Genomic DNA, 27,826 nt, shown 5'->3' on the forward strand with positions numbered 1-27,826 from the left:
GCCTTTGTTTGACTGGTTCTTCGGTGCCAATTTCTAACGAATTTCTTCCAACATTCATGTGCTCACATGGTGCTGCCATGTTTCAGTTTCTTATTCCCTCACTTGGTAGAACGTTTGACTGAAAATCATATGTTCGATGCCCTTTCAGTTATTACAGTTATCGAGTTAGTTGCTCGTCGATATACTTTAATATACATATTCTTTATAATTAAATGAATGCATCAAACTATTCAACGGTTGTGTGTGTATACATATTCTTTTTCTTTTTTTACCCTTTTTTTTCTTTGGTTTTTTTTTAACACCTCAAGAAATTTTTACTGGATTCATTGAATCTTTAGTTTTGGCATGGTTATTAAATAATATCACATATTTTTTTTATTGAATTTTTCTTAAATATTAAGCTTTCAGTTATATTTTTAAAAAAACATGCTTTAGCAATCATAATTAAAAAAAAAAACAATACTTACAATTAAAAATATTATGTTGACTAAGATAAATAAAAGATATGGTAATAGAAAATTTATCCTTACGAGAAAAAATTTAAAATGACTGTATTTTTTAGTTTAATGACGATACCAAAGAATTTCCTAAAACTTAAAAATTTATTTTATATTTAAATATATTTGAATTCCCTGTAATGTAGCGTGGACATACCAACTAGAATTTCCTAAAACTTAAAAATTTATTTTATATTTAAATATATTTGAATTCCCTGTAATGTAGCGTGGACATACCAACTAGTATTTGACTAAATAGATATACATTGCTTGCTTATGGGTAGTAGTGCAATGACTTTTTAATTTTGGTTTGATAGGAAAATACATTGAGTTATTTAATTCTAGCATGGAGGAAATTTCGCAAACTTTCAATTATTAAAATAGATAGAAAAAGGAGTTCATCAAGAAGTTTTATGGTACTCGAGGAGTTACTAGTAATATTCTAATAGTTATTTTATATGATCCATTTTAAAAAATAAATATATACAAGTATGAAAGAAAAATTTTATATGAAAATATTCTTATCACTTTTGATTGGTCGTTGATTTTATTTTCTCTCTCTTTCTTGTGTATATCTCTCTTTTAAAAGTAAATTAAAAAATAACTAATAAGATATTATTATTTATCTTTTATGCACGATAAAATTATCTAGAATTAGACTGATATATGGAGGAAATATGATACATTTCATATCATACCCATGAAATTGAAATAATCTATAATGTATTTATGCCAAGATCATATATGCGTGAGTGAGTAGGATAAATAGTAAGATTGTTGCCAAGTCTTGAGCTTAGGATCAATTAATAGGCAGAAGGCGTCATTTCTTGCCATCTCAGTCCATGTTTTGGTAAATTTAGTTTGGTTATTTCCATCCCTACGGAGGATCGATTTTCCTTCTTCTTAATTCTCAGGCCCCCTCTTTACAGCGGAGAGATATCTTGTGCCAAATACACTGGCCAGCTAATTTAAGTTTCTAGCATCAAATTCTTAGCACATAGACTGCATTTCATTGATTTTTCTGGTGCCTTGTCTATGAAATATATCTCTGCAACTCTCCCGCTCTCGCGACCCACATGAGTTGGGAGAACCAAATCGTTAGCACATAGCAAGAAATTAATATTGACAATAAAATAAAGTTGTCGGAGCCACAAGAAAGATTTTTGGTGGAGCCAAGTGCAATGGCATTGGGATTGCTTGGCCTGAATCAGACTTCATTCAAACTTCGCAACCGACCTCATCATCGAACCAAACCCTATCATTGGAGACTGTGCTATATTAATTAGGGAATGATACTCTTTCTTCCAAGAAATGGAGCCTGCCCATATGCTCTCTCGATTTATTAATTTACGAAGAATCCCAATATTAACTTAGTGGGGCTATTATATACTTGTTAATGATTTCTCTAATTCTTAATTATATTCCTTGGTTGTTCTTCGAGAACTGATATTTTTATTCACTATATTCTTTCTGCCAATTAAATTTACTAAAATAGAGAAAGAGAAACCATCGTTTGAAAATAAAACAATGATCGTCTTGTGTTCCATTCGCACAAACAGAAATATGAACAGACGATCGAGAGGATCATATATATATATTAACCCGAAAGAGACCTAATTTGTTTTTTTTCCAATTGGACATCTTATCTTTTTTATGAATTTAATTGCAAAACATGAATATAAAAACAGATTACTCATATGCTACGAATTCCCATGACACATAATAAGAATAAAAGCTGAATCTGATTGGAAATCGAAAAATATATAGATTGTGAATCCTCGAGGAATGTAATGATAAATCGAAAACCATATATATATATATGGTTTTGTAACATGGAGACTTAATATATATCAGGTCCAACAATAATGTGGTCTCCGCAAATGGTCGATGCTTATCTAATTAAGGCTCATTGATGATTAATTAGGAAGAGAAATCATAAATTTATTAATTATTCCACTTTGTAATTAACTTCTCATGTATCCATGTGAGCCTTGACTAGTTTAATGTGGATTGTATATTCACTTCTTCTCCTGTAGAATTAGAGAAAGGTCCAAATGCTAGCTAAAGAACGTGCCTGTGCGCATAAACTATAAGCTAGGATTGGAAAGGAACATAAATATTGCCAAAAGATTTCGAAAAAGGCAACAGATCCTAAAGCAATAATCATATGGCCGGGCCCTTCTCTAATCACTGTTTTAGCTAAACGATATCCCCTTTTTCTTTCTTTATTTTCTCCTCCCATCAAATCTCAGTAACCCCATTTTGAAGGCATATATTCGGCCCTTGATTCTTTGTTGACCATCGGAATGAACAACCACTAGTAAATAATGGATAATTTCCCATACTCTAAGGGCCTCGTCATATGGGTGAAATTTGTTTTTTTTTTAAAAACAAATGCTGCGAGAGTGAAGATTCAACAGCAAAACTTCATGATCATGTGTGGAAAAAGAATTAAATTGTTCGAGATGAAATGCCCATGGTACTGTTTTGGTAGAGTCAAGCATTAAAAGGTTAAATTATTGATGGAATCAAAACTTAATAAAATAGATGTATAGATAATATATATACATGATGAGTTCCATGCTTTAAAGTTATATAATAAGAAATGACGAAAAAGTAATATTTGGTGCACCTTCATGCTTGAAACTTAAAAGGATTAACAAATACAACGTAGGACTCAGGAGGGAAGAGCTTATTTTCTTTCTTAAAGGGTGACCCTTCACCTTATTTTGAGTCACAGTACTATCAAATGATCAAGAAATTAGGTGTTTGGGAATATGATAACGATTGTTTTTTAAAGTATTTTTTTACTTGAAAATATATTAAAATAATATTTTTTTTAATTTTTAAAAATTATTTTTCACATCAGCATATCAAAACGATTTGAAAACTTAAAAAATATCTAAAATGAAAATAAAAATAAAAATAAAAATATTTCTTTTTAAAATATATTTTTAAAATAAAAAAATAAACAGGGTATAGGAGTGTAAATATGTTTAGGGTTTATAGACAGCCTTCGAAGTTAGAACAACTTTTCAAGGTCAAATACCACTTTTAAGTTTTGTTTTGAAATCTTTTAATTTGAGATTCAGATCAAATTTAACTCGTCTTGCGCCTATCATCTTGGTTTTTTTCTCGTACTGTTTTTTCTTTTGTTTTTATTAATTTCTAGGATTTTTACAGATTTTGTGAAATTAATTTTTTTCATTTCATCCGATTATTAAATATATAGCCCTTCAGTAAAATTAATTATTTTCTGCAACACAGGTCATTGACCATTTAATTAGACTAGCTATGTTTCAATAAAACATATAGGTTGCAGACCTTAATTTCTACTACTTTAATACATTATTGTTTCGACGATCAGGATAAATAGCTGAAAATATATGCTCTAAAAAGACTTTGAGAATTTGTTTCACTTAGCTAGGCTGTGCTCGTGAAGCTAGGTCTCATCGGCATCGATCGATGAGCGATCATGAACCCTAGCTAGAGATGGACCTACAGGCTACAGCGCAAATTAATGGAAACGGATAGGTCAAGGATTCATGGGTCTTGCTGCAGAATCCTCAGCTTATCATCAATTAATCCTAATATTATCGTGATGATTGTTCATGTGAGTGATTGGTACCTCTTCTTATTTTGAAGAGCAATCCTTTCCTTGACGAGCTCATGCACCGCATCATGAATTAATGGAGCTAGCCAACCTAGCTTAGAGCACGCTTCTTGATGCTCTTCCAAGAAAAAACTTAAAAGTAATCATCATCAGAAGAAAGGACTTGCGACCCCATGTTTATATATCGCATTTTAATTAGCAGCAATATCATGGTCACAAAGTAGGCCAATATCCAAGCTGGCTCAAGCAAAGCTTCCAAGGCATGGGATACGGGAAGATGGGCGTGATCATCACAATACTTTTTTTAAAAAAAAAAACACACGAAGTGTTTTATTGTAGAGTATATCTTTATTTAATGTAGATTGTATAATAATAAAATAATGATTTAATTTGCTCTTGAAAAAACTCTCAATATTGCAATTTTAATAGTAAAATAGTATTTTTTTAGGTCAATTTGTCATTTGATAATTATTCAAAGGTTTATTATTTTTTTTATCATGTTTATACAGAGTAAAATGACTCTACTATCTTTAGAAACAAAAAAAATCATTTAACTCTAGTCAAGAGTCTTTTCAGACATTTCACTTTTGATATACAATAGTGATAATTCATCATTCGATACTAGATTTGTTGAGAATTGAGTTTCACTGTTTTTTCATGTATGATATTTCTAATCTATTATAACTTGAATTACAGGTTTGAAAAGTTTACTTGGCTCAACATCCTCTTTTATTTTTTACCTTATTGCTTTTTCCTCTAATTTTATTGTTCAACATTAGTTTTTTTTAAAATAAAAAAGGGTCATCCAAGTCTTCTTTAAATCTATTAAATAAATCAATTTACATCAAGTTAGTTTTTATATAGCTTAATTGGAAGCTTACGCTGGGCAAAGATTTAAATTAAAGAATTTAAAGATTTATTTTCTTATCCAAGTTTAATAGCATTGTAAAAAAATCATCATGCTCTTAATGTTTTATATATATATATATATATATATATATATATATATATATTAAAAAATGATTTGGCTCGCGGAGTACAAACAAATTAACTTGTATATCCTATTCTTTGTTATCTCATGAGATAGAATTTAATCAAGGTGTTTTTTTTTTTTTCTGGTTAAGTTGTAAAAAGATGTGAATATTTTTTATTTTTCTTCTAAGCATAAACATAAAAGAGAATAAAGAGTACTAACCAATTGAAACCAACAATTGCTAACTAGACGAGACATGTGTTTTTTTATACGATGGATGCCGTATTTTTAATTATATAAATTAGTTATATTTTAAAATTTTATATAATAATTTAAATTTTTAAATTGATTTTTTAATATGATATTAAAAATATTTCTCTATGCAACGGTGAAAATACATAGAGAAAAAGGTGGCAATTGCTTTCTTTAAATTTTTCAAAATATTAACTTTAGCCCTTTATTATTTAAGTAGTTCAAATTTACCTTTTTTTTAAAGATGTTTGCCTCCTATATATATTTTTCGGAAAGTTTTTTTCCCCATTATTTTTGAATAGCAACTCCACCAATTGGAGGTTATACTGGAACTTTCTCTTCAAACTCCCACCCCAATATCCCCAAGAATATTCCAAACCATAATTTATATTTTAATATTGAAATATCACACTCTTTATATATTTTTTGATTTACTTGGATTTATCAGTTGCCATTCTGGGAAAACTGAACAAATTGATCATGATGATCAGTGCACGGAAATCTACTTGGGAAAGACTAATCAATTATAAAGAGAAAGCTAGATCATGTGAATGTGCGGAATTCAAATAATTAGGTCTTGTTTCTTTTCATTCTTAATCGTCTAGGAGATGCCATAACAGTTTTGGAATGATGGTTTCTGCTCATTCCGAAGATTATAGAGTATTAAACCAAGAAGCAGCTCAAACACTAGTTCCCTAGCAATATCTTTGCATGAAAAGAGTGAAGATTATGAAACCAAAGTTCCATGCACGTGCGGCCGCCTCTTTTTTCACAGACGTAGTTTCCGGCCACTTGCCAGAATAATATAAGCAATACGCTACATTATTGCTTCTCATTCAGTTGATTCAATGTCAAATTCTTCATAAATATTTGAAAAGTCGAGAAATTCTTTAGCTGTATATCATGCCAAGTACAGCTAAAGAAATTGCGCTTCGGGTGGTCCAAGAGCCACTTGTTTGTGCGCATGCTGGAACAAAGTATGCAAGGGTTCCAGATTCCAATGGAGGAATTGAATTGTGTCCTCCAAGAGCAAAATCAAACTCCTCTTACCAACAAAACCAACCACTCCATGTGGGCACATCGTGCCAATCCTCCTAGTCGACGTTGGCATAACTTCTTGGACATTGAAGGTGGTTGAAATTTATGCAGATGGATGTTCTTAATTTTAAATGCTAGAAAGGTACTTAATCCAAAAAATCTCTTATTTCTAAGTTGGGAAAGAGAATAGTTGTCAAACTTCGCTTTCCAAGAGTCAGCACCCACTTGCTCTTGCCATATTTGGAAGTCGACGACAAATTATTTTGATTGATTGGGCAAGACTTGAGCGATATCCTGCTCGATCAGACCATTATTCTTGATAACTGGGGTGGTGAAGATAACTGTTTCATCGCAAGGGAATTTCCTTTTACGTAGCTTAATATCCACTGAATTTAAACAACCTTGCGATACTTTTACTTTGGTAAACCAATACACATGGCCTGGACCAGTGAATTATTAAGAACAAGAGCATGCACATTAATTGATTAGATCATTACTTCAAAGCCAACGGTTTTCCATGAGCACCACAGTCCACAGTTTTAATGATCCATCTCTATCAGGACAAGAATTAGGCAGGCTGCGAGGGTTACAATGTAAAAATTATCACGTAGTCTTAGATAACTTGTCCGTGACAAAAAAAACGTAAATGATGGCTATTGAGTCTCGGGCTTCCGTCTATGCTTCAGTGCCTAAGACCTAGCTAGGATCTCCTGGAAATATAGAAGGTTCAAATTCTGAAAGTGATGGGTGGGGATTTAGAGAGAGGGTAACCCGTATGGTGTTGTTTAAGATTTATAGAAATTCTTGTAAAAAAAAATGTATTACGTATAATACATAAAAGTACTAAGGAGGTGCAGATCAGGTGTATTGTGGTGAATTAAGTTAGAAAAAGAGAGGTTTTTTAATGTCTAAAAATATATATATTCCTGCTTTTCAAATAGATATACAGGCTATATAAGTTTGTCGGGCCATGCCTTATGGAAATACACAACAATCCATTTTTATTCTCTAACTTTCGACAATGAAATTCCAAAATTGCATTGTTATATTTTTTCATTTTGAAAAGATATTTTATCAATCTTGAATCTAAACAATGTTATTAACTTAGTATTGCATTCAAATATTAAATTCATGATTGATGATGGATCCTCCATTCTCTTTTGGTCTGATATGTGGATAGAATCAAATATTGCTTTGCATAGCATTTTTCTCGGGCTTTACAAAGTTTCTGCTATTCAGAATGGTTTGGTTCATGAAATAGGTCAATGAGTGAATGATCATTGGCGATGGTATTTGGTTTGACGCAAGAACCTTTTATCTTATAAAGAGCAGCAATATCATCAATTACTCTCAATGTTGGAGCCAATGATAATTCAACAAGGAAAAGATGACAAAATCATATGATCATGTAATTCTGGTAGAAGTTTCTCAGTTAAGCCTTGTTGCACCTGATAGTACCTTTTCTGTTAATGATAGAGTTTTTAAAGCCAAAAAAATTGTACATGCATGTTTTTTCGATGCAATTTTGCACATAAAAAAATTTAAAGTGTAAATTGAAAAGTTCATGCATACATGTAATCAAATAAATTGACAACTATATAAATTAATAATCAGAAAAAAAATATTAACGATAACTAAAAATAAAATTAGAAAGTTCAAATGTGTTAATAAACGGAACATTTACCCGGTTGTATTTTTTGAATTTATTTATTAAAATTAATCTTTTTATTCAATCAACTAATATTAAAAATAAACATACATATTAAATCGATTAAATAAAATAAAAGTGGAAAACATATTATTATGCAAGGTTGCATATATTAGAAATATTATATGAAAATAAATATTTTATTTTTTGTAAAATAAAGTTCTTGTATACAAAAAGATTAAAAAAATTATTGATGAATCAGAATAAGTTTTTCAAAAAATTAAATATGAACAACACCATAAAAAAATAATCTCTATCCAAAAAAGTTAAATAAGCAAAACAAAACCACAAATGAGGGATATTAATTGAAACATAAATTTAAAAATTATTTGAAAAAAGATATACAAAAAAATACCAGTAAAAAAGCAATATCATAAAAAAATTGTTTGGTTGTTGTGGCTTAACTCGTTAAACTCGTGACCCAGACCATAAACTCAATCGGGTTCAATATTTTTTTTCCCTTAAATTTATATTCAACCTTTAACAAAAATTAAATAAATAAAACTCATGATCCGGACCATGAACTCAATTGAGTTCAATAATTTTTTTCTCTTAAATTTATATTCAACCTTTTAATAAAAAAAAATTAAATACGCATAACACCATAAAAAAAATAATATCTATCCAAAAAAGGTTAAAGAAGCAAAAACAATACATGAGTGAAATTAATTGAAACATAAATTTAAAATATTTAAAAAGATACCAGTAAAACAAAACAATATCAGAAAAGAATAATTGTCCGGTTGTTGTGGCTTAACTCGTTAAACCCGTGATTTAGACCATGAACTCAATCGGGTTCAATCTTTTTTTTCCTTAAATTTATGTTCAATCTTTTAAAAAAAATCTCCTGACTCGGACCATAAATTCAACTGTGCTCAATATTTTTTCCCCTTAAATTTATAGCAAATCTTGAAAAAAATAAACAGTATTATCTACAGTAAAATGTAAAAGGGTGAACAGTGCAGCTGCATAATGTTCAACCCCATACATTCTAGTTTATTTAATAATAAATTATTAAATAGGTATATAAGGGGAAAATAGAAAAAACTGTAGACTTTCACAATGTTTTTCAACACTGTTTAGATTATAGGTAAAGGTAATAAATTATTATTATTATATATATATATATAGAGGGGAAATAGAAAAAATATTTTGGACTTGCACAATGTGAACTTATATAATATTTTTCCCACACGTTTTAGATTATAGGAAATAAAAGTCGACCCTAACTCTTAAAGAATAGCTTGCACTTCTAAGAAGCTATAAAATCAGTCATATTTCGAAATTAAACAACTGGCTAGGCAGTCTCGGTCTATTTCCACACATTAAATATATACAACTGTCTTGCAGACCACCATCGCATTCTCCTTTGAATTTTGATGAAATAATGGTAGATATTTGAACCAATAGGTAGATTTCTGGAATGTGTACCTGGGGAGAATTGATTTCTAGCCAGTAGAATAAAGACCTTGTTCTGGAAGAAAGAATTTATGAAAATAGCCGAGCAGCCATGCTCATGGTGTATAAGATAGCTGACTTTGTGCTCATAATTGACCACTCAACAATGAACTAACTGGAAAGATCAGAACTTAAGAGCTCGACCAAAGAAGACCCATTTCTTCTAGGGCTACGGATCATATTGGTTCTAAATTAACCTCTCAAATGCTATGTTGCTCTTCCACTTTGCTTTGCTTTAGAGCATCCATATTTCACATTGGACACTCCACATATAGGTAGATTTTTCGAAAGATTTTAATGTGTTAATATAAAAATAAAAAAATATATATTATTTTAATATATTTTTAATTTAAAAAAACTCTCCACCGCATGTTATTATCGGACATTGAATATTGAAATAGATGTAAGCGGCATTACAAAATATGTAATCTTAATTAAGATAGAGAGAAACAAGGTTAATATAAACAAAAGGAGGCCGCAAGATGCTTTCATAGCATCGTTTTCCAATCCCAAGCACATGCCGCCACTCTCATGGCCATGACCCTTCCCTATTTAATCCCTCTTCCCCCCTCCACACACATCACTTCAAGCAAAATTCGATTTAACTCTTCTCTCCACTCCTCTTAATTTGTCCTATCCGTCTTTCCACAAAACATCAAACTAGTTTCTTGATTTGGAAGACAACGTCTCCATCATTCTTCTCGCCTCTCTCTAATCTTCTATTTCCCACTTTGGAAACTTCATTTTGTTCAAAGACTTGTCCTCTTCTTTTAATCCCTTTTTGCCATTTTAAAAAGCAAACATACGTACTTCTTAATGGATAACACTTGTCTTAATACACCAAACATGTTTCAAACTTCTGGTCCTGATCATGACTTCTTTGCTCGGCGATGTATATGGGTGAACGGACCTGTCATAGTTGGGGCTGGCCCTTCAGGTCTAGCTGTTGGTTCTGGTCTTAGAGGACAAGGGGTGCCATTCGTTATGCTTGAACGAGCAAACTGCATTGCCTCACTTTGGCAAAACCGCACCTATGATCGCCTCAAGCTTCACATCCCTAAGCAATTCTGTCAACTACCGAGCTTCCCATTCCCAGAGGACTTCCCTGAATATCCCACAAAATATCAGTTCATCAACTATCTTGAATCTTATGCCAAGCACTTCAATATAAATCCACATTTCAATGAGACTGTGCAGTCTGCGAAGTATGATGAGACTTTTGGTTTATGGAGAGTTAAGACCGTTTCAACAAGCAGTTCAAATCCTAGTGAAGTCGAGTACATCTGCAGATGGCTTGTGGTGGCCACCGGAGAGAATGCAGAGAAATTCTTGCCAGAGTTTGAAGGCTTGCAGGACTTTGGTGGCCATGTTATGCATGCTTGTGACTACAAATCCGGTGAAAGTTATCACGGAGAGCGTGTACTAGTTGTTGGCTGCGGCAATTCAGGCATGGAGGTCTCTCTTGATCTATGCAACCATAACGCAAGCCCATCAATGGTTGTTCGCAGCTCGGTAAGTAAGCATGTCTTACAGAATTTGCTATCCTGATCATAATAAAACCTTAAGCTTATACATGCTCAAACGATAATTAGTTCTTAATTAATTACTATAATACTCTACAGGTTCATGTCTTGCCTAGGGAAATTCTTGGGAGATCAACATTTGAGTTGGCAGTAACAATGATGAAATGGCTGCCACTTTGGATGGTCGATAAGATATTATTACTTTTTGCCTGGCTAATTCTCGGAAATCTTGAAAAATATGGTCTGACAAGGCCATGTTTAGGACCTTTACAGCTCAAGAATACTCAAGGAAAAACCCCAGTATTGGACATTGGTGCACTAGAAAAAATAAGATCTGGTAAGATCAAGGTTGTCCCTGGAATAAAGAGATTCTCTAGTGGCAAAGCTGAGCTAGTTAATGGTGAAATTCTTCAAATCGATTCTGTAATTCTGGCAACTGGGTATCGCAGCAATGTACCTTCATGGCTAAAGGTGAGGAAATGGTTTGCTTTTTAGGATTTATTATACGACAGTTATGGAAGTTGCAATTGTTTTTTCATGTGTCTTTGTTGTTGATTAAAGACATCTGTGTTTCAGAAATTTTAGAAAACTGTGGTCGTTGCTGGTTTTTTCAGAGGTTTATTTTTTTGTCGTATACATAGACCAGAATATATCTGATAAAAATAATTGTAGTTGACAAGTTTTTTCTCTTGTTATAAAAAAAATGTGGCCTAGATGTTTTTACCCGCGACAGACATAAACAGGAGACATTAATGAATTAGAAATGTCAAATGAATCAGAGCATGTCAGGTTGCTGCTGCTTCTGATACTCTGTTTTTCCCCCTTTTTTTGGTATCTCTCTCAGGTAATGGGGTTCTGTTTCTTTGACCCTTTGTTCGTTACCATGATTCCTTGCTGGGAAAATTAAATTTCAGACATTGCCTCTGCACAAAGACAATATGATCTATGTAACTTGAGGAGTTATTTTTTCTTCTACTTGGGAAAGATCAATGGGCTAACCTGATATATTTGGACTATCTGTGCTTCTCAGGAGAATGAGTTCTTTTCCGAAGATGGGATTCCCAAAAATCAGTTCCCTAATGGATGGAAAGGCAATGCCGGGCTTTATGCAGTCGGCTTCACAAAGAGAGGTCTCTCTGGTGCATCTCTAGATGCTATTAGCGTAGCATTTGACATTGCCAAGAGCTGGAAAGAAGAAACCAAGCAAAAAAAGATAACCGTGGCAGCTCGCCATAGGAGATGCATTTCACATTTCTGAAGTCACAAGATTTTTCCGTCTGTTCATTTCCTTAGTCCAGGGACTTGTGCAAAAGAAGTGAGATCAGTTTGTGCAGAAAACAATGTAGAGCACAAGAACAATGAACATAGCTGTAGCCCTCTCCTCAAGAAAACCCAAGATCTGCAAATAATTGGGCTTTTTTTTTTTTGTACGAAGGAAGATGAGGCTTACTGGTGTAATGAACTTTTTTATTTTATTTTTTTCCCCTGGTTCAGAGGAATTCTTTTGTATCACAGTGTATTTTAATAATCCAAGTCAAATGGAAACGACAATTCTTTCAAGTACTCTCCTCTCTCTGGTCCACTCATGGAAATTATTACAGCTGATGGGCTATATCTCCGGTCTTGGTCCACCACAGCCCAATAAATAATGTGGGCCCAGGTCCATCAAACCAGCAACATCACAAATTGCAAAATCTCTTCAGAATTGTCCTGCCCCTGAACAGTTTGCACAGGAAAGAAAGAGCCTTGCACATGGATTGAGAGGGCCCACAATGAGAACAGTAAGGAAATGCAGATGTTGTTCTAATCGAAAATGGGAAAGAACATGACTGCCAATTTTAACCAATTTATGAAACTGCAAGTCACTGTATGCAATGCCATGTGATTCTTGCCTCCGTACTGGCTCAAATTTCCTTTTGTAGGAAGATTCATCTATGTTCAATGCTTCTGAATCCTAATTTAATATGCCAACTTGCCAAGCACCGTCCACCAACTCCCTCTTTCAAGCCCAGCACTATTCGTTAAAGACACGAGAGTCGAGGAGGGACATGTGATTTAGGGATGATTAGAAGCCTAAGTTTCTTATGAACTTGCATGGAGAAATTTATGTGTAAACGACCTTTATGCTGCCGAAATAAGAAAAATCTTGCACCACAGCACCAATACCAGAACCACTACCTTGTTGAATTTATAATCAAGGAGAGAACCAAACACCTCGCAGCCAAGTTGCTAATGTAGTCCGGCAAGACCAACAGCCATGTGCAGCCAAAACATAGCCACATCTTTATGCAATTGTTTTACATTTCACCTCAGGTTTTGCTAGAACAGTATCCCTTAAACATTACAAAGAAGTATACCAAAATATTGGAGGAAAAATAGTGAAAAGTGAAAGTGAAAACAACCCATATGAGTACCCATGCTGTTGATTCACGTGTGCAAAAGTAACTCAATGGCCCATCTGAAATTTCCTCACCACCATAAACTCTTGATGAAAAAAAACTTTTCAAAGTCAATTTCGATCTTCCAAGAGGAGATGCACTATCTTCAGCAACCTTTTGTCAACATGTTTTAAGCTAGAGAAGCAAAGATTTGACAGTTTGGAAATTGTACTACTTCTAGACTACAACATTAAAAACCACAGCTATATTGCTGTCCAATTCCACTAGAATTTATAGGGTTCTCACAGTCCTGTAACCTCATTCTTAGACAGCACAGTTATCGAGAATGAAAAACACATGGGGTGGCCACCATCTTATATCCCTTCTTGTTCCATCAATAGCCCATTCCTACTGGTTCTGAATCTTATAGTAGACGTTAATTAACCACTGCCTACAAGTTCTAATACAGCAATTATATCCCACGAAAAATTGCAGCTATACACAGTCCTGGATGCGTGTATGCGTGAGCAATTTGCAAGCATGTATTTTGCATTTTCCACTTTCAGACCTCATGAAGAGAGAATGTATTTTATCCTGTTAATGGAGAGAGAAGAAATTGGACAAATAGTAAAGGCAATCACTGTCATCTTGTACACTTCCATCAACTTGTGCATACGGATTTTTTTTTTTCCGAAAAACCAATGACATGAAATTTTGTTCATTTGCTCCTGTCAATTTATCAAGTATGTCCAATAACACTGTATCTTAAGACAGGTGAATTACCTATACCAAGATGGAGCAATAACATCAGCTAACTCGTTTGCTGGTAGACAGAAATAAGGAACCTGCTTTTAGTACATATTCGAAAGTCATGAAACAGCAAGAATTGTGAGACTTGGGCCAAGCAGAACATAGAGAGAATGTGTAACCTCTTCAATATGGCCATCCAAGTGCTTCAAATGGACAACAAAGAACTCAAGCTTTGGACGCAATATGTGCGTGTGTGTGTGTGTTTATATATATATATATATATATATATAAGAGTTGAAGGAATAGGTATTGTTAGTACAGAGGAAGCAATAAATTGGGGTTTATCAGGACCAATGTTACAAGCTTCCAGAGTGCAATGGGAGCTTCGTAGAGCTGATCATTACACACACATATAAGTTCAGAAGCAAGTGAGGTCGCTCTCCTCTTCTTCAGAGACGAGGCTTTTTGTGTGTGTAAGACCATCATACTCTCCCACATAACAAATCAGTTTCTTTAAAAAGAGATTGATGAATAGTATTTTCTTTCTTTCTTCTCTTCTCCTCTCTTAACAATGGAAAATAGATATCACAACAACAAGATGTTCATCCAAATAGTAAAAGGCATGCTGATACAGTTGTTTTATACAACATACATGCTCATATATTGTTTACATGAATATCCCACGGACACAGAAGAAATCTCTTAATTAAGTTTGTATTTTGCTCTTTCCCATGGGATGTAACATCTTTTTTTTAAATAGCTCATATGAAATCCATTTGAAGAAGACAAATCTGTCCAGGTCAAATAATTAACGAGCACAAACCTTGTAGTGAACACTTTCTGGTTCATCAATGGCAACCTCTAGAAACTTGTCAAGCCCATTTCGAGTTTCATTATCCACTGTTGAATAATAGAGTTACTTGCAATTTGGATTATTTCAAGTATCATCAAACCCATTAGGATAGAGCATTAACTTAAATCAGAAAGAAATGTTAAGGCCTGCTCCATCACCAGCTCTGCAAAATGGAGTTTTAAATGTTGTGATACACACTCTTTATTAATCAAGCAGGTAATTTTCTGATAGTGCTCGTAAGCTGTATTTGCAGTTGATTAAGCTGTACCAAACATAATTTCATAGCCGCTCCAGAAATGCGTGATTTTGTTCCTTGAATAGCAGATAACAGGGTTGGGCTTGATGGCCAGAAAGTAAAACAATCTTGACAGACTCGAATTCAAATAATAACTAACTGCATATATATATAGCTCTTGATTACCACAGTCGGTGCCCAGAAGCTTGTCCAAGTTCAAATGTTGCTCCACAGATCTTAACGCTGCAGTTCAGGAAACCACTGTGCATTACAATAATTTGAGTCAAAACAAAGAAAAGAAATGAAAGTAGAAGCTTATGACCTGATGCTTCAAGTAGTGATCATGGATTTTTGCTGTTACCCAACAATAGTTCTAATGTGCTCTTCAAACAATACAGACATTCAAATCACTTGAATACCTAATGCTACCAGAAGTTTAGCTAAATTAGCCAACTTCTAAGAAAACAAGCCTTCATACCATGGCACATAATTTTTTTTATAAAATCTTGGCATTATAAATTAATTGATGAGTTAATTTTCAATTTAATAAATATAATGATTGTAAATCGTAACCTGAATTAAAATTTTATGGTGATCTCAACCATGATTTTAATTAATATCGCGATTCAGTTTAAAATTATGACATTCAAAAATATTTTATTTCACCACATTATAATATCATATATGGAGGATTTAAAAGAGGTTATTGACTGGTTACATTTTTGTCATGCTCCCAGGTCTACTTAGTAACGACACCGTATGGAAATCATAGCTCATTAATGATTTGTGGACATAAATAAGCCTTTTTTAAAATTATACTTTCGTTAAATTATGATTTTTTGTGTGTGATTTTTACATTAGGTATTTAGGCTTTTGAATTTTATTTTTTTTTGCAGAGTTTCTACTGTTTCGAATCTAATAATTAGATGTATTTTAGGATTTCTCACATGTTATATCATCATTAAAATTTTCCGAATTTTAAATTTTTTAACGTTCTGATATAAAAAAAAATAAAAAAATATTATTTTAATATATTTTTAAATAAAAAATACATATTTTGAATGACAATTTCAAACACAACCGAAATTGAAGGGATGCAAAATCACTTGTTTCATTTCCAGGGGTTTGAGGCGTAAGTTTGCTCATGAATACAATAAATGCGGGCAGAACCTGAAAAGAACAAATTCACACTACAGTTACTCAATTCTAACTTTCCATGTATAAAAGATATCCCTGCTAAAGTTTCTCACTACACAAAATTACAGCCAGAGGTCTCCCTTATTGTCATATGCCAGAGAATGACAGCTGGATTTCCCAATCAATGGGAATCGCCCAAAATCACATTTTTCATGCGTTACAAAAGAATGGATGGTAGTATAACTGACTCAAAATATACAGATTACGACCTCCGTTGAGTTGCCAAAATAAGGGGGAGCAGAGCAGCAGCAATAGAAACGCACGCACTGGGTGTCTGTCATGTATCAAAGCAGCTTGCTTGTTCTTCGTCTGGATGGTCCTCCAGGGAAGAGCTTCATAATCCACCCTAAAACCCTTTCCACCACCTGTTTTGAGGGGCAAAAAAGACATACTCATCAGCGACCAATAAATGGGGAGCAAAAAACCTTTTATTTCCTAAAGAACATCTCTCAACACCATGTTAGTTCAGGATGTAGGCATAATAAATGGGAGAGAGGGGATGGGATATGCTTCCTTTGTTTTGTTCGATGGATAGGCCCAAAGAAAGATCCCTTCCAACATGTACTATTTTGCTACCCTGCCTTGTTGAGTAAATTTCCACACATAAAGGAAAAACGCAATTTCTCCACTCTAATCAGACATTACTGACTCTTATAATTACAACAATAGTTATAATATTTGGTGTTAGATATCATACCTCATCACCTTCATCTGCATATGCAGTGCTGTCTTGCACAGTATGTGAATCTGGTAACCTTGCTGGGATATTTTCACTTGCCATACTTTGAGCAGTCAAAAGCTCTAATCTTTGAGTTTGAATCTCAAGTTTACGCGACAATTCATCGTTCAAATCCTTCATTTATTCGAAACAAAAATCCCAATAAATTATATAAGAAAACTAGAAGAAAAAAATTGCATTTACATCAGCATCCAGAACTGGAAATCAATCAACACTAAAAACACATTTGATTATTCAGAAAATAATTCGACTTAGACCAGATCACTAGAATAACACACTCACCAACCTTATCAATTTCTAATCCATATCCATTTCCTGATCTAGTGAGACATTGATTCCAAGAATGTGTAAAATACACCAGAAACAGCTTCAAGTATATACCATCTATAGCAAAACAATACCCCCTTCTACTATTCTGGGAGTGGGCATACCTTCACAAGTGTCTGTCCTATAATATACAATTTTTTTCAAAATCTTTTAGCATGAAATAAGTTTGAACGTCCAAATAATGTAGGAGGTACCACCTATTTTCAAGAAGGAAAAAAAAAAATTCATTGAAAACTTAAAGTGCCACTTATTGCAAAATTTATGATCTCCGAGATCAAGAACTACTCAGCAACCCAAAAAGTGGTAATCCAAAAATCTTTCAAAGAGCTGAGAGCAGACTCTTCCCCTTTAAAAGCTCTTTTGTTTTTGCTCCTTTCATCAAAAACCCAAAACCTTACTGAGCAATTCACCCTGTATCTCTTTTTTCCTGTACAAAGAAACCAAACCCTCACCAAGCATTTAGTCCCTAATCATCTGAACCTGAAAGAGCTCAATGGAAAGGCAAGGTACCAAACACCATAAACCATAAGATTCCGACACAAACAAACTAAAAGTAAACAAGAAACAGCTGCTTCTATGCACAAACTAAAATTGACCAAGACCCTCCCCTCTTTTCTCAAAACTAAATATAGTTAAAATCCTTGCCCAAGCTGCTTCCATGCACTTCTTATAAAATTATGTCATTAATAGGTTCACGTCCAACAAAAAAAATTTCTTACAAGATTGCTAACTCCATTCTTCATTTTGGGCTCAGAGTTACCTTTAGCTTGGAGCACTGAGATGACTCGGATGTCAAAGCTTGCATCAACTCTTTTTCCAATGCAAGCTGTACCAAAAGAGGACCATTGGAGACTTTACATTTATGAATTCTATTCAGTCACTTCATAAGCTCTTTCATTATTTAACAGGAAAGAAGGGGACAAAAGTTGCCAAATGCCTAGAGCGCTTAGGCTTGCAAGGAATTGACAGAGCATAAAAAACATACCTCGGATATTATTGTGTTAATGTTTTGAATCATTCTCATTTGATCTGGTGGAATATACACAGATGAAGCTTCAAGATTCAACTGACCACTGCCAGGTAGGTTGAGAAAATCAGAGGCATCACTTCCAGGAAATGATGCAGCGTCATGGGTTTCCTGGCCGGAAGTCTCTGGGATATCACCTGCAATTCAAATGAAGAAGGAAATCATGAATAATAGGAAAAGGAAAAGACTTTAAAGAACAAACTGCAGAGGTATTCGCTGCAGTAAGGCAATAACCAGTATATTATCTGTAACCGCTTAGTTGTACAATGGTCTTACAAGAAAAATAGAATGCACCAAGAAACCAATGCCCAACACAAAAATCGAAGCTCAAGAATAGTCATCAAGGATAAACTATAGATGAAAACAAGAACAAATAGATGACCCCCTACATCTCTAACATGTAAAATTTATCCGTCCCAGAATACTATGATTAGGAAACAAAAAAAATGTTTTAGCATCAACTAATGAGGCTAAATCCTGATCAAATCCCATATTGTTCTTCTATTTAAGCTAAAAACTCCTTCCCACAATTTCCAGGAGGTCATGGAGATCGATAGGTCTCAAGGAAGCAGCAAAAAAATTAACAAAAGCACACCAACAAAGTGTCTGAATTTTTTTCTCTACAAAGTCTATCAAAGCATTTAAACTAATTAACCATCTCTGATTGACAGATAAAAGTAAATAACCAAAAACAGGAATACAACAAATTCAGAAATCAAGAGGATATATAAATTTTAGGACCAATTGTGCTGGCAAGTAAATTAAACACACTCCAAGAAATGGGCGCTGACATAGAGGTTGTTTGGAAGTGTAGTAACGGTTGTTTTTCAAAGTGTTTTTTGCTCGGAAATGCATCAAAATAATATATTTTTTTATTTTTAAAAATTATTTTTGATATCAGCACATCAAAAAGATCCAAAAAAAAAAAAAAAAAGATTAAGCAAAAACAAAATCAAAATTTTGGAAAACAATGTTTCAAATGCGTTCCCAAACGGCCCCATAATGGTCCATAGTTGTGGAATTTCTCAAATTTCCTTTACATAACAAAAGGCTGAAAGACTGAACCACCAAAAATGAGATCAATACATCATTTCAAAAACAAATACATTCCATTTAGAAGACCCCCCTCTCCTCCTATGTTAATGAAGACCCCCCCCCCCCCCATGTAAGCAATGATATCCACCATTCAGTGGCATTCTGATCAGCATAACATCAATTCTGTTAGAGAGAACCCTCATTACCTAAATCTTCCGTGGATGTTGCTACATTTTTTTTCTCTGCACTCCTGCTAACACAAGCAGACTTTTCGGTTACAGAAGCTTTATGAAGCTTGGATTGCAATAGTTTCTTCTCTGTGACATAAAAATGATGATGAGTTGGGTGAAAACATTAAAAGAATATGCAATATATGTGAGATAATTGATAATTTCATTTTTTTCACCCAAAAATAAATCTCATTACAGGAAAGACTTGTCTGATAGAACTGTAAAAAAAGTCACCATACCACTTATCAATTGATCTGAAACGTAGCACTAAAAAGAAAACATAATAAGTATATTCCTAAATCATGCAAAATAATTATGCAGATCATATTCGTTATTACAGTCATCTGAGCTCTTGAAATTGAAAAGGCCTCCTAAGATGAATAAAGTACCAATTAGCTATACCAGTTTTAAGAAATGCTGTCTCTTCATAATCAACATGGAGATGATTACAGAATCCCATGCAATAAATATGCATCCAACGGCATCATAAAATGTCATGACAAAAAAATATGGTTATTATCAAATCTTCATTAACCTGTCTCTCGTATGAATGGTTATCATTTAAGATTTTAAAGAAAGCAATGACAACTGAAGAACAGAATAACTGTACGTCTAGATTACAAAGAAAACAGTGACAACAGAAGAATAGAATAGCTGTACTTCTTATTAATGATAAGAAGGTCCTTTCAAAATAGTTTGAGGAAGTTTATGCACGTTTCTTGGTTTTCCTTCTCATAGCAAGGCACAAGCACACACATGCAGGCACACTCTATGCTAAGACAGGTTTTGGGTCACAAGTTTTTAGAGAACTATAAGATGAACTGTGAGTGTGAGTGTGTGTGTGTGTGTGTGTGTGTCGGTTCCCTTTGTGCATGCAAATATAGGAGGACCTACAGCACGATGTCCCTCTTTTAACACCATTCCTGATTCGATTTAATTTTATAGATAAAACAAGTTCTCTAAATTTTATAACACAAGGATACTATATAAAACGGTATAGGAGAAATGTCTTCCTCGGTGATTCCTATCCCTTTTCAGCCAAACAAGGTGAAAAAAATCTATTTGAGGTGTCTCTTCCATCTGATATACAAACACTTCTCATCCCTATTGGGTATGAAGTTGCAAGGCATATTTTTTTTCAGTTTTGAATTAGACCAAATATTTCTTTTGCATTAGTCCATCCAGTTCTTCATCCCACACTTTTGTCACTTCCCAGTCTTTTTAAACCTCATTTTAGAATGGTCAATATATATATAGCAATAAGAATTTCCAAAGTGAACCAAAAATAATGTGAGACTACCTTCTTGGAGAGCATCAATTGTCGACTGCAGATCCTGACGATCCTTCTCCAGGCTGGACATTTTCTTTCTGCAGGATTGAATTTGAAAAACAACTGTCAAATCTCTTTAATTTCAGAAACATACGAGAAACAAAAGCAATAGGAAAGGATAATATAGGATTAATGCAATTTTTTGTCCAATAAAAGGGAGGGGAAATATACTGAAACAAGCTAAACAGGAGTTTCAATTTCTCTATTGCTTAAGTATCAAAAACATATATATAAAAGACTGTAAAATTTATTTGGGAGGAAGAAAATTTAGGTCAACTATATAAAACTTAGATTTAAAAGAAAATGAAAGAGAAAGAGACATGGCACCTAGATAAGAAACCATACAGGCTTTGCAAACAAGCTACCCCTAACTACAACTATTTTCACTCCTCTAGCCAAGTGCCAAAACATCTACATCAAAAAACGGTTGCTCATGATCTTGATAACTAAGTATCTATTTCAGGATCCATGTTCATGAGAGTGGGAGGTGTGGCATCCTGTCTGCTTGATGCCTGTCCTTAGTTCTCTTTCAACAGAGGTATGTACATCATTAATATATAAAAAACAAGAATCCCTACCCTAAAGGGAAAACTTTTGGCTAACTGCTGCCATTTTGTCCCAGATAAAGCCTTCCTTTTTTTGGCATGCATATTTCATTCAATCATGGAAATGTGGTTGGTTTGCTTGCACCACAGAATCCCTATCTCCCAAAAAATGGTTACTGCTATCTCCCAACATAGCTAAACTCCAATTATATGGATAACTGTTCCAGAATTCATATAAAACAAAATCTTGCTAGTTGCACAAAATTTTCCTTTATATCATTTTTTATAACAAACCCAATTAAAAGTCCACCAACATAAAGACGCACACAAAAAACACTACCAGAAGATCAAGTAAACTGAAGATGTGCATCTCAAATCCTTCATCTTCAGTCAAGAAAGGATAAAGCATACTTGTAAGAAGTTATCTCAGTCTGTGAGCTCTCCAATTGCCTCTCCAGCTTTAGCTCACTAGATCTTAGTCTGAGTGCCTACACAAGCAATTTACAGAACAAGCTTCAGGGAAAGAGAGAAGTAGCAAAGGCCAATAGTGTAGTCACTATGTTATATTTGCATGATACTGGTATCAAAAGGAACCACAACATTAACTGACTGATATATTGCAGAGATTCTTTTTCATATTTGGAAAATTAAAAACTTAAAGCACCCAAATGTAGTGCAGTTTTAGTAAGATTAGAACATTGTGTTATCATTCCAGCAATTTAATAGAGGATTTCGATGTTTAACTTCACAAAAATTTAATTTTCGTGCCTCCGTAAAGAACAATTTTTGATAGAGAGATAATTACTTGGTAGACAGAAACTAATGTTACAAAATTATGAGTGAGCCATGAATAAGATGCACATAAGACAAAAAACAATGGGTTAAATGCAATTGAAACAATGTTATCATCTATCACGTCCGAATGAAACTTGAGTTGCATTCCTACATTAACATATTCCATTTCAATCACATATTGTTCACCAAGAATGAAAAGGTGGGGGAAGATTGGAACTGTCATCTTGAAAAAGACAAGAGAGCAAGATGAAGAAGAGCCAAGAATAAAAAGAAAATTTATTACCTTCTCTTCCAAACCAATAACCTCAGAAGCCAGTAGCTTAGCTCGTTCATCAGCAGCATTGCACTCAAGCTGTGCATTTGCACATGCAATTTTGGCAGACTCAAGTTCCACCTGATAACATCAATGGGCATAAAAACAACAGAAATGTAAACGACCACAGATACCAAGATGGATATTAGCATAACTAGCTATAAGCAAGGGAGAATCACTTCTAACCAAATGGGCCTTGATTTCTTCCTGTAACTGCTCCATATCAGATTTCAGTTGGTTGACAACACCTCTCTAGTGAAAAATTCAATGAAAGTATTAACAAATTAAATTAATAAACCAAAAGAAGTGTCAGGCGTAATCAAATAGCCACTGGCATATTATAGAAACCACAACACTGCAATTGTTATAACATTCTGGAACTGGATGCCAATTTCAACATCCACACAAACCAACTAGCTAGCAACCAAGCAGCTTTGATGTTGTGGTATGAGCAAAACATAGTGTAACCTGACGACACAATTTATACACTCATGATGAACTACTTTAAGCTTTCTGGAAATATTTTGCCACTTGCATCGAAGGGAACTGAAAAATTATATGCAACAATACATGTTGCATTAAAGTGCATGTCAAGTGGTGTATTCTTCACAACAAAATCCATACAAAATCCATACAAAGAGCTAGTATAATCCTCTATTCAGATTTGAAATGTATAAAGAACATAGAGAGATGTTTGGTTTATCAATAATGGTTCCAATCTCAAGTTCCACAAATATTGTGCTCGGAATTGAAATATATACGAAACATCAAGAGATATATTTGGTTTAGCAATGAAAAATTCCGAGATATATTTGGTTTAGCAATGAAAATTCCAACCTCAAATTCTACATTGTGACGGTAAAGTTCAAGTCTCAAAGTTTAACATTGAAATTTCTAGTAACGAATATAATGAGAACTTTACAGAAACACCTTTGTAATCACATACAAAAGATGAGAAAGGCATAAACCCAACATCCCTAAGAGAGCCTGATAATATTTCTCAATTGTTAAAACTCTGTTTCACTCAAAATTGAAATTTTCTAATTAACCTAACTAGCCAAATGGAAAACAAAAATAAAGAAAAGACTTTTGTAGGATTTCCTTCATTATTTCACGGATGCTATCCAAAGAAAAAATCATCCCATCCTTAAAAAAAATTCAACTTAGCATATTTTTCTTCAACATAAGATGTTAAATAATGTATGATAGGAATTACAGGAATAACAAAAAGGTCGACAGATATTTATCCTCTTTTAACCATTAAAAAGAATGAGATTGCAAGAACAGCAGAAACAGATTTTGAGTGCCAACCTGTTGGTTATAGCTATCTGTCAACGATGAATTTTCAGCAGCCAAGGACACTGCTAAAGCGCGTGAAGCTTCAAGAGCTCGTTGCAAAGAGAATTTTTCTTGCGTCAAGTCTTCAATATGCTGCAATAACAAGACCAACAGAAACAAGACTGCAACTGTAATGGAATGAATCCATGGCAATAATCTCAGAGAAGTGACAACAAAAAGTTATAATAACCAGCAAAACATGATGAAACAAAATCTGATAGTATACTCATGGTTCACTGGAAAACAAGTTATAACAACCAAAAAACATGTTGAAGCAAAAGGGTCATTTGCATCATGGAATGTACCTTGACCACAATTCCTACATATAATCTTCCTTCCAATCAAGTTTAGTATTATTGTTCCCACCACTCCTGTCAAAGCAGGGGCTGTGTAATGTGATGTTTTCCGCACCATTCCATTTGGATAGCATTTCAAAGGACCCAAAACATAGTCTAGAGAACTTCTTATTTGTGCATCACGATACCACCAAGTCATTGACAAACATATATTTAATAAGTTTTGAAACTTAAATACTTGATTTTATAATATTCAAAAGATTGCACTTCCAGAAGCTAAATTCAGAAACTTCCAAGTCAAAGCCTAAAAGAGAATAGCCAAGAAAGAAGTATACACTGAAAATTAAATAACACAAAATAGGGATACCTGTTCCAGACCAGAAAAATCTTCATTTTGCTTGGGCAAATAAAACTCATGATTTCTCTCCATACTGTTCTCATTAGCATTAGTGACCCCATTAGTGGACGAAACTGAAAATGGTGTTGCATGATCAAATGAACTAGGCATACTTGAAGGCATTAACTCTGAAAAAATCCTGGCAGTTTCAGTCTCCACTGGCAGCTTCTGGAAAGCAGATGATCCTAGAGCATCAATGCCATTGGATTTTGAAGTATTGATTATAAATGACTTCTCTGGTTCAGAATGTCGAAAAGAACTCTGAGAAGACGATCTAGACACGTTAAGAGAGTCAAGGAAAGATGGACGAGATCTCCTGTTATTACTTTCAGATGTGACTGAATATTGAGGCACATGATTCGAGGAGATCTTGGCATCTGATTTGAAACCTGTGGATTCAGATGTCTGCAAAGCTGTATCATGCACAAAACGCAAATTACTAGTGAGGCTACTAAAATTTCTTTCTTCAAGATCAGAATTCTTTGGGTTAATTGAAACATGTGTCTTGCTCGACTTCAGAATTAGAATCTCTCGGGTTGGTATTTGGTAGAGTAGGGTTCACAGTAAAACACCAGAAAGTGACTATTTACTTAGTTTTCCCCATCAAATAAATATTTAACAAAGTTAAACATTATAATGTGCTGTTTATACAAACAGGCAGACATGGAAATCCAGAAAAAAAAATGCAGTCCAAAAATAGGAAAGAGACATACCAGCATTGGCAAGGGTGCTACTATAACTGGGCTTAAAGGCTTGCTGTTCAAAGCTGGCAGAACTTGGAAGTGAAGTAGGAAAACGAGAACTATCATTTATAACCACGGAATCCTTTAAAGAGGTGTTATCTACTTTTGATTGGAACAATTCCCTTCCATAAAGGCTAGATTCACTAGATATGCCATGAAAACTACTAGCAATATAATTGTCAGATGAAATCCCATATGGAGATTCCTCTTTGCTCCTTGAATATAATCCAGAGTCATTGTTCATTTTTTCTGTCTCTTGGCCATACCTAACATTGGGTGATCCAACAAATCCTGAAGCATCATGCCTGTTAGAATCATAATTATTTGTGTGTTTCTGTGTTATACCTGAGAAAAATGTACTATATGCACTCAAAGAAGGGATATTAGGATCTGCATTTTGTGAAGAACTTTTTTCAACTCTCTCTGTAATATCAATTGGGTTGCCATTGTTCATAGATACACCAGTGGGTTCGACATTTCTGCCAGGTCCATCAGACATACCAACTCCATCTGAATCTGTTAGCTGTACGTGTTCAGTCTCTAATGATTGCTTCTGATCTAGGCTCACATCCAAAGCATGAGGCTGGTTGGTGGATGCAACTTTCTTGGCTCGCTCTGCTGCCTTTTTCTTGCGGAACTCCTCCAACTGCAAAAGAGCACGTAGACAAAGGGAAAACACTCTTACAAGTTAAACTTTATGTTTTAATCAGATGTCAGCCAAATATGTAGTCTAAGCACCTCTAAATAAATGCAAACATATAAACACGCAAGGGGCAATAAACAACTTCTGCTTCTAAACCTGAGAAGGCCATCAAAGACCCCTCACCAAAGCAGAGTCTCAAAAAGAGATCGGATGTGCACAATGTGTGTTTTTTTGTATTGCAATGGAGGTATTTGGAAAAGTGCTTTTTAGATGAAAAGGCACAACACCAAAAGCATCAAAAAGCAACCCAATTGACTGTTACCCCAAAGGATTAACCACTTAGAATTCTAGTGGACCACAATAATCATCCGAAGAAGAGTTGCATGAAGAGAATCATGTCTTTCATCGGCTTAAAGTTAATTCCAACTCATTCAGCTCCAAATCATCATCACAAAATTGGTTTCTAGTCTTTCCTGACTGCTTTCACTTGTTTATGTATAATAAGCACTACTCATGGAGATATACAAATTTTTCATCTTTAAAGAATTGCATTTTATTTCTGGCTCGCCAGCCAGACCAGGTATGCTTAAAATCATAACAAAATCCTCAAAAACAATAAAATCAGTATATAATTCTACGTTCTTTCTCTAATCCAATAATCTCATATTTACGAAAATTAAACACGTCCACTCCCCTACCGCCAAAAAAAAAAGGCAATCGCAGCAACATGTTTAACTCGGATCACGAGCACAGAGGTAACATGAACAAACAATTTTATTTCATCACAACCACAAAATACTCAATTCCCAAAAAAAAAATACGCCTCAGTTATCTAATTACAATCTCAAATCAGTGGCCTAAATAGACACATGCATGTTTCTTCCTGCACATTTTGCAAAAGAAAATCCACGATATCAAAATAAACTTAATCAATTGCATGAAATCAACCAATCAAAGAAATCAACCAATCAAAGAATTCAACATACCCGTCGCTTTCCTGCTTCGAGATGCTCCAGTTTCCGTGAGCTCGGCAACACCTGAGCCGACGCCATTTACCCCTCAGAAAATGAAATCCCCAATGCTCATCCGATTAAACTAATTGTCCACAACTTTTTTTCTTTTCTCATCAAAGAGTAGCTCTCACCAATCACCATAAAAAAGAAAGAAATTGAAAATTGAATCCAGATCAAAAATAAATAAATTAAATGAAATATGTAATTCCAAGAGTTTAATGGTGAGTGAATCCGGATTTAGAAATTTAATTAATTGTCAGGAACGAGGAAACCCTAGAATCTTGTTTGTGTACGGACCAAAAAAAAACAAAAGAGGTCCGGTTTGATCGAGTGAGAGAGAGGGGAAGAGTGCTGTTTGTTGCGTGCGCAAATAAAATTGAGGGTGCAGCACAGCAGCAGGTCCAGCAGATCTCCTTTGTTTCCTCTCTCTGTTTTTTTTTTTTTTTAGGGGTGTTTTACGTTACGAGTTTATAATTTGCGGGTTGGGTACATGCCGCTGCGTTTAAATTAAAATGACGTCTGTGAGATCTTTTGTTTAGGTAAGGTTTTTATTTTTAAAAGTTTGTATTTTAAAAGTTTT

General features: G+C 34.1%; 2 protein-coding genes across 2 annotated transcripts; one reads left to right on the forward strand and one right to left on the reverse strand.

Moving 5' to 3' along the window:
• Positions 1 to 9,884: 9,884 nt before the first annotated feature.
• LOC7494766 (probable indole-3-pyruvate monooxygenase YUCCA3) lies at positions 9,885 to 12,622 on the forward strand. Its single transcript, XM_002311673.3, has 3 exons — positions 9,885 to 11,051; positions 11,162 to 11,533; positions 12,093 to 12,622. Exons 1-3 carry the CDS (start codon positions 10,356 to 10,358, stop codon positions 12,318 to 12,320), a joined length of 1,296 nt encoding a protein of 431 aa, XP_002311709.3. The 5' UTR covers positions 9,885 to 10,355; the 3' UTR covers positions 12,321 to 12,622.
• A 3,742-nt stretch (positions 12,623 to 16,364) lies between these two features.
• LOC7480905 (protein BLISTER) lies at positions 16,365 to 27,707 on the reverse strand. The gene is made up of 13 exons (XM_024607359.2): positions 27,220 to 27,707; positions 25,561 to 26,236; positions 24,818 to 25,260; positions 24,128 to 24,247; positions 23,003 to 23,068; positions 22,787 to 22,897; positions 22,120 to 22,196; positions 21,134 to 21,201; positions 19,810 to 19,920; positions 18,527 to 18,705; positions 18,302 to 18,367; positions 17,173 to 17,328; positions 16,365 to 16,840 (listed from the first exon to the last, which is right to left on the reverse strand). Exons 1-13 carry the CDS (start codon positions 27,283 to 27,285, stop codon positions 16,760 to 16,762), a joined length of 2,220 nt encoding a protein of 739 aa, XP_024463127.2. The 5' UTR covers positions 27,286 to 27,707; the 3' UTR covers positions 16,365 to 16,759.
• Positions 27,708 to 27,826: the final 119 nt, after the last annotated feature.

This window comes from Populus trichocarpa, chromosome 8 (assembly GCF_000002775.5).
Source record: "Populus trichocarpa isolate Nisqually-1 chromosome 8, P.trichocarpa_v4.1, whole genome shotgun sequence".
Lineage (NCBI taxonomy): Eukaryota > Viridiplantae > Streptophyta > Magnoliopsida > Malpighiales > Salicaceae > Populus > Populus trichocarpa.